Source organism: Lissotriton helveticus, chromosome 8, assembly GCF_964261635.1.
Source record: "Lissotriton helveticus chromosome 8, aLisHel1.1, whole genome shotgun sequence".
NCBI lineage: Eukaryota > Metazoa > Chordata > Amphibia > Caudata > Salamandridae > Lissotriton > Lissotriton helveticus.
This window is the reverse complement of record NC_136069.1, coordinates 16,016,732-16,031,603: the sequence shown is the minus strand read 5'-3', so window position 1 is coordinate 16,031,603 and position 14,872 is coordinate 16,016,732. Positions and strand designations below refer to the sequence as shown.

Below are 14,872 nucleotides of genomic sequence, written 5' to 3'. Positions count from 1 at the left end.
GGAGCAGGCACACAGACAGGGAGCAGGCACACAGACAGGAAGCAGGGACACAGACAGGGAGCAGGCACACAGACAGGGAGCAGGCACACAGACAGGGAGCAGGCACACAGACAGGGAGCAGGCACACAGACAGGGAGCAGGGACACAGACAGGGAGCAGGGACACAGACAGGGAGCAGGGACACAGACAGGGAGCAGGGACACAGGCAGGGAGCAGGCACACAGGCAGGGAGCAGGCACACAGGCAGGGAGCAGGGACACAGACAGGGAGCAGGCACACAGACAGGGAGCAGGCACACAGGCAGGGAGCAGGCACACAGGCAGGGAGCAGGCACACAGACAGGGAGCAGGCACACAGACAGGGAGCAGGGACACAGACAGGGAGCAGGGACACAGACAGGGAGCAGGCACACAGACAGGGAGCAGGCACACAGACAGGAAGCAGGCACACAGACAGGAAGCAGGCACACGGACAGGGAACAGGGACACAGACAGGGAGCAGAGACAATGACAGGGAGCAGGCACACAGACAGGGAGCAGGCACACAGACAGGGAGCAGGCACACAGACAGGGAGCAGGCACACAGACAGGGAACAGGGACACAGACAGGGAGCAGAGACAATGACAGGGTGCAGGCACACAGACAGGGAGCAGGCACACATAAAGGGAGCAGGGACACAGACAGGGATCAGGGACACAGACAAGGAGCAGGCACACATACAGGGAGCAGGCACACATACAGGGAGCAGGCACACATACAGGGAGCAGGCACACATACAGGGAGCAGGGACACAGACAGGGAGCAGACACAAAGACAGGGTGCAGGCACACAGACAGGGAGCAGGCACACAGACAGGGAGCAGGCACACAGACAGGGAGCAGGCACACAGACAGGGAGCAGGCACACAGACAGGGAGCAGGCACACAGACAGGGAGCAGGCACACAGACAGGGAGCAGGCACACAGACAGGGAGCAGGCACACAGACAGGGAGCAGGCACACAGACAGGGAGCAGGCACACAGACAGGGAGCAGGCACACAGACAGGGAGCAGGCACACAGACAGGGAGCAGGGACACAGACAGGGAGCAGGGACACAGACAGGGAGCAGGGACACAGACAGGGAGCAGGGACACAGACAGGGAGCAGGGACACAGGCAGGGAGCAGGCACACAGGCAGGGAGCAGGCACACAGGCAGGGAGCAGGGACACAGACAGGGAGCAGGCACACAGGCAGGGAGCAGGCACACAGGCAGGGAGCAGGCACACAGGCAGGGAGCAGGCACACAGGCAGGGAGCAGGCACACAGGCAGGGAGCAGGCACACAGACAGGGAGCAGAGACAATGACAGGGAGCAGAGACAATGACAGGGTGCAGGCACACAGACAGGGAGCAGGCACACAGACAGGAAGCAGACACACAGACAGGAAGCAGGCACACAGACAGGGAACAGGGACACAGACAGGGAGCAGAGACAATGGCAGGGTGCAGGCACACAGACAGGGAGCAGGCACACATACAGGGAGCAGGGACACAGACAGGGATCAGGGACACAGACAGGGATCAGGGACACAGACAGGGAGCAGGCACACATACAGGGAGCAGGGAGACAGACAGGGAGCAGAGACAATGACAGGGTGCAGGCACACAGACAGGGAGCAGGCACACAGACAGGGAGCAGGCACACAGACAGGGAACAGGGACACAGACAGGGAGCCAGGCACATAGACAGGGAACAGGCACACAGACAGGGAGCAGACACACAGACAGGGAACAGGCACACAGACAGGGAACAGGCACACAGACAGGGAGCAGAGACAATGACAGGGTGCAGGCACACAGACAGGGAGCAGGCACACATACAGGGAGCAGGGACACAGACAGGGATCAGGGACACAGACAGGGAGCAGGCACACATACAGGGAGCAGGCACACATACAGGGAGCAGGCACACAGACAGGGAACAGGGACACAGACAGGGAGCAGAGACAATGACAGGGTGCAGGCACAGAGACAGGGAGCAGTTACACAGACAGGGAGCAGACACACAGACAAGGAGCAGGCACACAGACAGGGAGCAGGCACACAGACAGGGAGCAGGCACACAGACAGGAACAGGGACACGGACATGGAGCAGGCACATAGACAGGGAACAGGCACACAGACAGGGAACAGGCACACAGACAGGGAGCAGGCACACAGACAGGGAGCAGACACACAGCCAGGGAACAGGCACACAGACAGGGAGCAGAGACAATGACAGGGTGCAGGCACACAGACAGGGAGCAGGCACACATACAGGGAGCAGGGACACAGACAGGGATCAGGGACACAGACAGGGATCAGGGACACAGACAGGGATCAGGGACACAGACAGGGATCAGGGACACAGACAGGGAGCAGGCACACATACAGGGAGCAGGCACACATACAGGGAGCAGGCACACAGACAGGGAGCAGAGACAATGACAGGGTGCAGGCACACAGACAGGGAGCAGTCACACAGACAGGGAGCAGGCACACAGACAGGGAGCAGAGACAATGACAGGGTGCAGGCACACAGACAGGGAGCAGGCACACAGACAGGAAGCAGACACACAGACAGGAAGCAGACACACAGACAGGAAGCAGACACACAGACAGGAAGCAGGCACACAGACAGGAAGCAGGCACACAGACAGGGAACAGGGACACAGACAGGGAGCAGAGACAATGACAGGGTGCAGGCACACAGACAGGGAGCAGTCACACAGACAGGGAGCAGGCACACATACAGGGAGCAGGGACACAGACAGGGATCAGGGACACAGACAGGGAGCAGGCACACAGACAGGGAGCAGGCACACATAAAGGGAGCAGGGACATAGACAGGGATCAGGGACACAGACAAGGAGCAGGCACACATACAGGGAGCAGGCACACATACAGGGAGCAGGCACACATACAGGGAGCAGGCACACAGACAGGGAACAGGGACACAGACAGGGAGCAGACACAAAGACAGGGTGCAGGCACACAGACAGGGAGCAGGCACACAGACAGGGAGCAGGCACACAGACAGGGAGCAGGCACACAGACAGGGAGCAGGCACACAGACAGGGAACAGGGACACAGACAGGGAGCAGAGACAATGACAGGGAGCAGAGACAATGACAGGGTGCAGGCACACAGACAGGGAGCAGGCACACAGACAGGAAGCAGACACACAGACAGGAAGCAGGCACACAGACAGGGAACAGGGACACAGACAGGGAGCAGAGACAATGGCAGGGTGCAGGCACACAGACAGGGAGCAGGCACACATACAGGGAGCAGGGAGACAGACAGGGAGCAGAGACAATGACAGGGTGCAGGCACACAGACAGGGAGCAGGCACACAGACAGGGAGCAGGCACACAGGCAGGGAGCAGGGACACAGACAGGGAGCAGGCACACAGACAGGGAGCAGGCATGACGGCAGGTGCAGCACGGCTACAGGCAGTGCCAGCGCCTCTGGACTCGCCTGGCCGGGGCGTGGCTGCTCTTTTGTTTCCTCTTTTGTGACCCAGATGTTGAGAACCTGCCGGTCCAGGAGCTGAGCCAGGAGCAGGAACCGGAAAATCCGGCCCCGGGACCGATCCCTGACGCATTCCTCCGGACAAACATCCTGCTGGAGCCCTGCTGGGGGAACCCCTGTGCCTGTGGCCCCTCCTTATCCAGAGTTTACAGTCCAGGGGGCTGGGGGCGGGGCCCGTGCTGCCCCTTTACAGGGGGCGTGGCCGGTGCTGCGCCCTTACAGGGGCGGGGCCTGTGCTGACCCTTTACAGGGGGCGGAGCCTGTGCTGACCCCTTACAGGGGGCGGGGTCTGTGCTGCCCCCTTACAGGTACTGAGAGGAGAGGGTCCCAGTGTATTTGAGGAAATGATTACATACAATTTATCAATGGAATTACTCAACAACAAATGATTCTATCCACACAGTTTAATTCACAGTGGGATAAAGTATATTTGATATACATCATTTCAAAAACAATCAACTGTATTAACGTCATACAGTGCCCCGAGGAGGGAAAGGGAGCGTGATGGTGAGGAGATAGTGCAGTGGTGGGATTAAGTGACAGTAAAATCAATCTTTAAAGCACTTATTTATGCTATCAAGAAAGTAGCAACAACTTGCATGCCGCATAGTATTATTAATCAAAAGAAGGCATACGACAAGGAGTACAGTGTATATACAATTTCTGGCGTGACGTTGCCACAGTAAAAACAAACAGTCGACGTTTCGACCCTCTAGTGGTTGCAGGATCGGTTAACCTTGCTGTGGGGTCTTCATCAGGACCATAAGGGAAGGGGCAAAGGACCAAAGGTCCGCGTGTCGTGGAGGACAGGTCGGGCCGATGATTCAGATAGAATCCAGTAGCGTGTTGCTGTATCGACTATTAACGTAGGGATGAACGGTCAGATCAATCGACGGTTCATGGCTTCTGGCTCATTCCGGGATCGAGGTGAGTTTGGTCCGAGTGACTCGCAAAAATCCGAGCGCGGGTTGCGATGTTCACAGACTGCTGCCCCTTTACAGGGGGCGTGGCCGGTGCTGCGCCCTTACAGGGGTGGGGCCTGTGCTGACCCCTTACAGGGGGCGGAGCCTGTGCTGCCCCCTTACAGGGGGCGGGGTCTGTGCTGCCCCCTTACAAGGGCGGGGCCTGTGCTGACCCTTTACAGGGGCGGGGCCCGTGCTGCCCCTTTACAGGGGGCGTGGCCGGTGCTGACCCCTTACAGGGGGCGGAGCCTGTGCTGACCCCTTACAGGGGGCGGAGCCTGTGCTGACCCCTTACAGGGGGCGGGGTCTGTACGGCCCCCTTACAAGGGCGGGGCCTGTGCTGCCCCCTTACAGGGGGGCGGGGTTTGTGCTGCCCCCTTACAGGGAGGGGGTCTGTGTTATAGCCCCAACTCGGGCTGTTAAGGAGCGAGACTCGTGCTGTCAATTCTGTAAGTAGTTTTGGGAATTGGGATACAAGAGTACCCCGTAAAGCGAACCTGGGGTTAAGTATTGACGGTAAGTACAGTGGTTCAGAGTTGGCCAGAGAAGGTCCAGTAACACAAGGTTAGGTATTATTTGGTCAAATGAACAAATCAGTTATGGGAGCAAGCTTCATAGGGCAACGGATAATTATTTAATCATAGTATGCAGATTCATATTTACAGGTGCTCACATAAGTGACAAGGGTGTGTAACATGACTGAGTGAGAGTGACAATACACCAAATATCACACAAGACAGACATAGAAATCCAGGGCAATATGTACAAGAGGAAGGATTTTCAACAGGGGGTCGACGTTCTTCAGCTCGCCTTCCTGAGTCACCCCAAACGTCCCACTTCATATCAAGTAAAAGCTGATTTATATTTATCTATATCTGTTAATCGTATGTGAATAACCCCCTGGATATTTATATTTTATTCCTTTTCTGGGTGTTTTGGGGCAATTTAGGAGGATATTTCAGATGCAAAAGAGCACTCTAAGGCCACCGTTTCAGGCACACCTACATGCCTTTCGGCCCAACCAGGGGGGGAAATTTTGGGGGGTTTTGTCCACCCCCCCCCCATAAGATGTCCTTTCTGGTAAATAGTTGTTCCAGGTGCTTTCAGTCGGGTATGGTGAGGTGTCTGTCGGATTTCACCAGGATTTTTTATATACACACAGACAAAAAAGCACTCACACTCTCCCCCTCTCTGTGTTTTGAAGGTCTTCAGAAATGTTTATTTTATGAAATAATGTGTTTTCTCACACTTAGCACCCCACCAATCCGCAGTCCTCTCGCTTTCCACCGCCCCGTGAGTGCCTCCCACGCGCCCTGCTTGTCGTATAATGTATTTTAACATTATGTGCCAAGGGAGGTACAAGAACGGACGGTGCCCCGTGCCAAGGTCCAAAGCCCCCCCTTACCTTTACAATGCTGATGGGCTTGCGGGACAGGTGGAAGCTGGTGTACAGCAGGAAGGTGAGCACCAGGGTGAAGGCTCTGTACCTGCAGGAGACAAAAAAGAGCTTTAGTGTCACCCATGAGACAGGGTTTGTGCACACAGCGCGTGGATTATACGCAGGCGATGATAATCCGCCTTTACTTAAACCAGGATTCTGTGCGCGTGCACACACGCAGCATCACAAGTGCATCCCAAACCCCTGCGGTCACTTAAGATCTGTTAATGCCTCCTGAATTATGGATGGACCAGCCAATGAGAGAGAAGCGCGAGGCATTGATGATGTCACTCAGAACCCCAAGGTGAAAAACATCCACGTGACTCACTTCTTACTTATCTACAGTTCTACACGAGCACACACACGCACACACAAAATCACCCACGCACCCACACACACACGTAAGCACCCACCCACACACACACACACACACACAAAACCACCCACCCACACACACACGCACGTAAGCACCCACCCACCCACACACACACACCCCTCAGACACAAAGACACACACACACACACACAAAACCACCCACGCACCCACCCACCCACATACACACACACACAAAACCACCCACGCACCCACACACACTCGTAAGCACCCACCCACACACACACACAAAATCACCCACCCACACACACACGCACGTAAGCACCCACACACACACACACACACACACACACACACCCCTCACACACAAACACACACATACACTCACCATCACTAACTGCATCTCAAACCCCTGCGGTCACTTAAGATCTGTTAATGCCTCCTGAATTATGGATGGACCAGCCAATGAGAGAGAAGCGCGAGGTGTCGATGATGTCACTCAGAACCCCAAGGTGAAAAACATCCACGTGACTCACTTCTTACTTAACTACAGCTTTATCTTATGTCCGTGGCTTACCCAAATAATCTGCTCTTGTTTTCAACAGCAAAGCGTGGACATAGGAGTAATGAGGGACATTTATAGAACATAGCGTCCACTCATGTTAAAAAAAAATCCTGCCGTCCATCCCACCATCATCTGCATTCGTCTCCTCCCTTTGCCAAATTTCAAATGTAACCTGGCCTTCTCCCACCCACGCCCACCACCCTTGGCATAGACCGCCAATAGCTGTCCTTCTGCCGCTTGTATGGCATTACAACGCGGGCGTTCACCCCGCATGCCATTACAACGCGGGGAGTACAACAAAAGTCGTTTAGAATGACTTTCGCGGGAGGGCGCTGGATAGTGGAATAGTTTACTTTTCTATTCCAACTCCAGCCCACGTTGACAGTAGGGAAGGTGTTGGATAGAAAATTAAACTATTCCCTATCCAACAGCGCCCTCCAGCGAAAGTCTTTGTAACGACTTTCGTTGTAATCCCCGCGTTGTAATGGTAGTGCGGGGTAATCCCCGCGTTGTCATGGCTGTTCCCCCCTTCTGCCACCTGTGCCTTTCCTCCCTCTCCATGGGAGCTGGGACCTCACAGCGAGCCACCGGTCAGCATGGCCCGTGTCCTGCAGTCAGCAAGGGGCTGGAGAGACCCATGCCAACAGGGGACTATGGCGGTTCTTCTGCCTCCCTCGGGTCTGTGGAGACCAGAAGAGGTGGATGAAGGGGGGTGAGGCAGCCAGCTCTCATTCCACTGCATCACAGACCAGAGCGAGGCGGGAGACCGACCCCTGGAACAGCAACACCCAGGCTGCCATGTCCACTGGGAAGAACCAGACAACATGGGGTAGAATCGCCAATCCATGAACACGCACCATGGCCTCCACAGGACACCATTCAACCTCGACACTGTCGGCCACACGCCGTCGGTGTGACCCATGACACACGCGGGAGATTGACAAGGTGGATAAGCCCCCAGATATGGGGTCCTGGAAAGAAGTCCAGGAGAAATCCAGTACATCGCCCTCCATGAATCCACCGAGGACACAGAGGAGGGCGTCCTTCTCACATCTGGCGGCTGAGGCATGGAACAACCTTCCCCTGCACTCAAGACCACCCATCGCTCCAGCAATGCCGGAAAGGAATCCTGGATGAACAACCCACCACGCGGCAACCACCACCTCCAGCGCCTCGAGACCCTCATGGGGGATTTGAGGCGCTTTATAAATGTTTGATTGATTAAACATGGGTAAAGGTAAGATGAATGTGTCTCTTCACGTCTGTCCATTCACTACTGAGAGAGAACTGCTGACACTGTAAAGTCTAAAGTGTAACCATCATAAAGAAAATGTGAAGGTCATTAATAGAACAGAGACTGGACAAGACTGGCATGTGAAGGTCATTGTATGCATGGAACAGAGACTGGACAAGACTGGCATGTGAAGGCCATTGTATGCATGGAACAGATGTAGAGGTCATTGTATGCATGGAACAGATGTGAAGGTCATTGTATGAATGGAACAGAGACTGGATAAGACCGGCATGTGAAGGTCATTGTATCCATGAAACAGATGTGAAGGTCATTGTATGCATGGAACAGATGTGAAGGTATTTCTAGGCATGGCACAGATGTGAAGGTCTTTGTATGCATGGGACAGAGTCTGGATAAGACCGGTAGTCTTGAACTGGAGGTGATGGGCTGGCTGGATGGGGTGGTGAGGGGGCTGTTTAAAAGTAACAGGCAGACCAGGTGGGGCTGTAAGGTATTGGGCCGTCTAGGTAGACCACACAAGGACTCTGCCCATTCTGGGAAGCAATGGGCTTAGTCCCTACCTGTTAGTAATGGACAGGTTGGATGGGCCAAGGGAATAAACAGAATGGACATCCTGCTGCATTTTCTTCCCTGTGCCCGGATTCCTTTCCTCATCGGCACCCTCAGACATTCCTTAGATCCCAAAGTTATTCGTGCAAGGTGTGACCTTGGTTGCAAACAGGTTCTTGAGAGGGTAACTGCACCCACTGGAGCTGTCAAACCAGCTGTTGCTTCCGGAATTTGGAAAATGTGCCACAATTTCTATGAACTGATAGCAATGACTTCACACGGACCATACCAAGAAACAGAACTCCTGCGTAAAAAGCACAGGGCGGAGTAATTCCTCGAAAATACATTCCTGGTCACCCAATTACATGACCAGTCCCAGGAGCACAGTGCTGTTAACATCAGCAACAAACATGTCAAGAAAAGGGCTCCTGGGTGTTTGGGCTGCAGGAGAGTTTCGGTGCATGACAGCGTCACTCTAGGGCAGGGTTCTCCCTCAGGTGTCTAAGGCCTTCAGTGTTTGGGCTGCAGGACAGTTTCGGTGCAGGACAGCGTCACTTCAGGGTAGGGGTCTCCCTCAAGTATCTTGGTGTCTAAGGAGCTCCTGGCAGCCTTAAGTACACTGGAAGTAGCTCCCTGAAGCGCAGCCCAGCACAATAAGTAACTTTGATGATGTCAGCACTACACATCTCTGTATGTTTGGAGTGGCAACAGACCATTATCAGGGCCTCTCTTAGTCTAACATTCTGATTTGTTTCAGGCAATGGGTGTAGTGTGCACATGTTTGTATGTGTATTCTCTTAAATGTTTCTCTATGCACATGCACACATCTGTGCTATTATCTATGTCTTATGTATGCAGCCGGTGCTCTGCCCCTCCTTGAAAGACATTGTCTTACCCTACAAGCCAATCCTGGAGAAAGGGGACAGCAGATTCATGTGCCAAGGGGTTCATCTCAGGCACAATTATGCCCATGATGACATACTGGCACAATAATGGTCAATCTTGGCATATATAGGTCATACTTGGATGAGTCATAGCATAATGGCCTCGTGGCTATCCTCATCACAGTGTGAGCAAGCGGGGCTGTTTGTGGCCTTTAGATCACATAATCGTGGCTGTCATTATAATATTAACGTCCGTGACTGATACAGTGTGGTGTTTATTAGCACGAGGGTAGGCAGCCACTGCACATTTGTGGCTCTGATACAATGGTGGTACAAAAGGGGGTGGTGATGGACGGAGCATCTGAACCAATCAAACACTCACACCCAGTCAAAAGATCTGGGTTTAAACCATCACCATTCTTTAGCCCACTCTGTCACCCCAGTTCAGACATGGCTATATGCAAATCAGTCTGACCCTGTGCCTCATGGGAACAGTCCAGCCCGAACTGCCAAGCCATGTCTTCCCTGGACCGGAAACAAGCTTCCGAGGACCGGTTTCTGGCATTGCAGCCGTCCTCAGCCCGGCTTGCTTGAATCCAGCGGCAAAGTGAGCAAGGGACTCACGTCTGAGCATACCCTGCCACACTTATGGCAGCCAAAAGCGGTACAAAAGGGGGTGGTGATGGACGGAGCATCTGAATCAATCAAACACTCACACCCAGTCAACAGATCTGGGTTTAATCCATCACCGTTCTTTAGCCCACTCTGCCACATCAGTTCAGACATGGCCATATGCAAATCAGTCTGACCCTGTGCCTCATGGGAACAGTCCAGCCCGAACTGCCAAGCCATTCCTTCCCTGGACCGGAAACAAGCTTCCAGGAACTGGTTTCTGGCATTTCAGACATCTTCTGCCCGGTTTGCTTGACTGATACAGTGTGGTGTTTATTAGCACGAGGGTAGGCAGCCACTGCACAATTGTGGCTCTGATACAATGGTGGCTTCCTTTGTATAATGGAGTATTTTTTGGCAAAATGGTCTGCCCTGCTGACATGTGATGGTAACACCTGGGCAGATGGCGCAGAATCTGTCAATGTGATGCTTTAGACTATGAAAGTCACAAGCTGACATTTGGGGTAAATGGATATCTGAATTTTGAAACAATTTTAGTTTTTTCAGAAAAAGTAAAGCTATTTTATTGTGCCTTTTCCCACTATGGAAAGAGCATAGTGGATAGAACACCTGTATTTTGAGAAACTGTCATGCTGGTGTTTGAAAACAAACCCTATTTAAAGATGATCTTTGGACTGTAGTTGGGGGGATTTTTAGCTGCTCGTGTTTCCTCTGTGCCAGAGGGCACTTGCTGCTGTGGTCATTTTATTAGTCATGTGGAGGCATTCGATATTGATATCAGAAGAAGCTCTCATTATAAAAAAGGCTGGAGGTCAGTTTTCTGATGGACGTCTGCCGCTGCTGGGTCACCTGTCATGGGGTGCTGATGGGGTTCTCCATGGGGGACCCCGCACGGCCTCAGGCCTTGGCGTGTCCGTGAGATGCTCATGCCTGTGAGCTTCTGGTCACACTTTACAGGGGTGTCACTTGGCAGTGCTATGCTTTATCACAGGTATGAGTCCTGTTGGCACCCCGCAGCGCCTACAAACCAACATGCAGACTCCACAACATGGCCGCGCGAGCGTCGATGAAACTCCCCAAGTGTCGTCCAGTCTCACAAACCATCACCGACTTGCTCTGGCCTCCAGATAGGGAGCGGGTCAAGATCAAAGCCGTGAACTGGGCCAGTAAGGCCTTACTCAAGGTGGGCCCTCTCTTCCTCCAAAAGATCTTTAAGTGGTATGTACGGGCCCACAACCTGCGGGCTAGTGCCGGGAACCAGGTAGCTATCCCCGGAATGAACCAGACTCACTGGGGAGGGTGGAGCCTAGGGGTGGCGTAGCCAGGCGCAATGAGTAGAAATCTTTTCATTTCTCCTAGTTTTTTCCTCTTTCTATAGCATGCATTTAATGAGGAAAATGCCAGAGGTGATTGCTTCTGTGCATGAAGGTGCCCCTGGAGACGTAGTATCCCCATCACCCAGATACCCTAGGGGGTGACAATGTTGCATTATAGAAATGCTGATTTATTGATTGATCAACTTGGATCATAGAATGTTATTCAGCTGACCCACGCACACACCTACCGCATCCTACCGGCAAAAAGTCAGGTGGCTCTCACCAGAAAGCAGGGCCGTCTCAAAGGGACACGCGCAAATGGTCCATGGCATTTCTGCTATCCAGCTGTCATGGCGTCTCATAACACCCTCACCAAGGTTCTGAGCCCAAAACCCAGAACTTTTGTCGTCAAATCACCTTTAACCCCTTCCATGCTTGTGACGGAACCGTTCCGTCACGCCCCCCGGGTGGGCTGTGCTGGTGACGGAACGGTTCCATCACGGCCCGCTCGCCGCGCCTGCACGGCACGAATTCCGCACCTGGGCTGAGCGTTCTATTGAGCAGGCGGGGCCATGACGGAACCGTTGCATCACAAGCACAGCTCACCCGAGGGCCGTGACGGAGCGGTTCCATCACAAGCGCGGGAGCGCCGCGCGGCCCCCCCCACCCCTTAGCACTGCGGCAGAATAGCCGCCGCAGTCAAAGGGTTAAGCAGTCCTCAGGTTCCGACCGATCTTCTAGGTCCCCCGCTGGAAGTCACGCCTCCGGATAGCTGGACGTGCAGTGCACTGAGTGTAAACACAGCTTGAGGCGCCACCTCATGCAACAACTGATCATGTACGTGCATGAAGGTGTAAAAACCTGGAGCTCTGCTGTGGACCTAGTCCACATGTCCTGTATCCGCGGCTTTGTACAAACCCTCAGTTACCCAGGCTCCTTTGTTCTAGCTGTCCAATGTGCAATCTTACATAGTGCCAATATCGGCAACACTCCCCATCCCCATACAGCACGCTCCTGGAGACATAAACAGACAAGACACTTTCTTTGAGGAGAAAATTGCTGCAGGTTTATTTGTATAACAAATATGCCAACATGGTGGGTTATCTTACGGGCGATCCCAGGGCAGGCAGCCCCTCGCCGCCTGCCACCTGATGAGTCGAATTATACAACCCTCAGTAACCCAGGCGCCTTTGCTCTTGCTGTCCAATGTGCAATCATACACTTTCACCCTTGACAGAACTGGTCTGACAGGCTCTGGCATTTGAACCATGACGGTGGCGTCAGCTCGGGATTTCCCAGCACGCCCGGAGTTATTTCTGTCTGTCACTCCACAGACAGGATCTGAGGCCTCAGCTGGTTTATTGCTAACCCAGGGACCGGCTAGGCGTACCCACCCCATTCCACCTCCAAGTGTTTGGGTCATAAGATGAATTTTTAGGGTAAACAAGCTTTACAACGCAACTTTTACCACGCAGTGCCTTTACAACGCAACTTTTACAACGCAAACTATTACAACGCATTGCGCTGGGGGGCGCTCTAGGATAGGGAATGTGTTTAATGTACTATCCAACACCTTCCCTACTATCCACGGGGACTGGAGTTGGAATAATAAATTAAACTATTCACTATCCAGCGCCTAAAAGCACTATGCGTTGTAATGGTATGCGTTGTAAAAACCGCGTTGTAAAAGCATGCGATGTAAAAGCATGCGTTGTAATGCCATACATCCGATTTTTAGTCCTAATGGGGCCGCTCTCAGCTCGGATCTGTGGATGGGATCTCTCGAGAACCCCGTGAGGCGAATGCATCTCAGCTCTGATGTGTAGGTCTGTCCCTTCATGGTCTCAAGGAGTACCCGCCTGCAGTCGCGGTAATCGGCAGCCATCTTGCCTGCAGGGCCCCTTGGTGTCGGCCTAAGATGGATACAGGACAAGGCAGTAACAGGGCCCACACATCTCTGTCAGGTGCCTCACGGAAGACACTACAGCACTGTGAAGCATGGACTTGTATCACTTGGTATCACCCTTGACAATCATCTCAACCTTCACAGTCACATCGCAGCCACCGCCAACAGTGCACGACACCAACTTTGGGGCATCAGACAACAGATCCCGGAACAAGACCCCAAAACAGTGGTGCAGTCTCTCGTTCTCTCCAGATTAGATTATGGAATTGCCCTTCTCTCGGGCATTCCCAAAGTTCACGGAGGCCCAATGAGAGCTTCACCACATGCTGCAGCGCGCTTCGTTTTAGTCTTGTCACCCCCTCCACGCGTCGAGTTCAGCCGCGTTTCGTTGCGTTTGTCGACTGAACTAAAAAGTTTCAATACGTACATATTTTTGCTACGTTCGACAAGCCTCGCCCTCGCCGCCGTACCACGCATCTGAAGAGCCACCGCCGGAGGAAGGTCCTTCTCCTACCTGGCGGCCAAGACAAGGAACGCCCTCCCCATCCACCTTCGGCTGACCCAGGACCATCTCGCCTTCAGGAGACAACTCAAGACCTGGCTGTTCGAGCAGTAGCTGACCCCTTCCCCCAAGCGCCTTGAGACCCTTCCGCGTGAGTAGCGCGCTATACAAATGTTATGATTGATTGATTGATTGATTGCCATTTTGTCACCCCCCTCAGTCATGACACCCGGGGCGGCCCGCATCCTCCGCACCCCCCTTCCTACGCCGCTGCAGGGCGGCCGCAGCTATGAGGTAACTTCAGTCCCTACAGTGAGTGCCTAGAAGCTGCTGGAAGGTGACATCACTGACATGCAAACCTCCTCGAATAAATAAATCAACACATGATATCCTTATATGGGACTAGTATCGACAACTGGACTTCAGATTTAATAATAAATATTCAATGCATGGAAGAGGTTGAATGAATATTTAAATAATTAGATGCTCCTTCATTTAGGGTCATTTATAAACAAATTAATATGGAGAGGAGTGAAGGGGGTGTGTTGTCCAGTGGCTGCAGGAAGTGAGGCCTGCAGCTGCCATAGCGACAGAGTGCTGTGAGGGTAAAGTGCTGCGCCGTGACGCTAGTGAGATTATGATGCAGTCACTGCAGGTGGTTTCAAGGCGCTGTAATGGGGAGCCTCCCAGGTCTCAGCAAGCATTTTCCCTACTTCTAGCATTTTTATGGTCTGTCTTGACAGCGCAGCTGCCGCCACTCAATTATGTGAGCATCACTAGAGCGAGGCTTGGCTCCGCCCACATGTTGGGCGCCAGGAGTACGTGTTTTGATTGTGCAGAAGCTGTGTGCTTCCACAAAAAATACTGTTTGCCCTTCACAAAGCTGTGATCATTTTGTTTATCAAGCTGCCCAAGCTTGAACTTTCAGGGGCACACACATGACATTGTAAAGTGAGTAAAGTGCTTTAGAAAACT

General features: G+C 53.2%; 1 protein-coding gene across 1 annotated transcript in view; it reads right to left on the bottom strand.

The window, feature by feature from the left end:
• Window positions 1–14,872, bottom strand: part of SLC37A1 (solute carrier family 37 member 1) — a 273,159-nt gene that overhangs the window by 167,862 nt on the left and 90,425 nt on the right. The window contains exon 3 of the mRNA XM_078656374.1: window positions 5,922–6,003. Coding sequence (XP_078512500.1) covers window positions 5,922–6,003 — 82 coding nt within the window. The remainder of the gene's footprint in view (window positions 1–5,921; window positions 6,004–14,872) is intronic.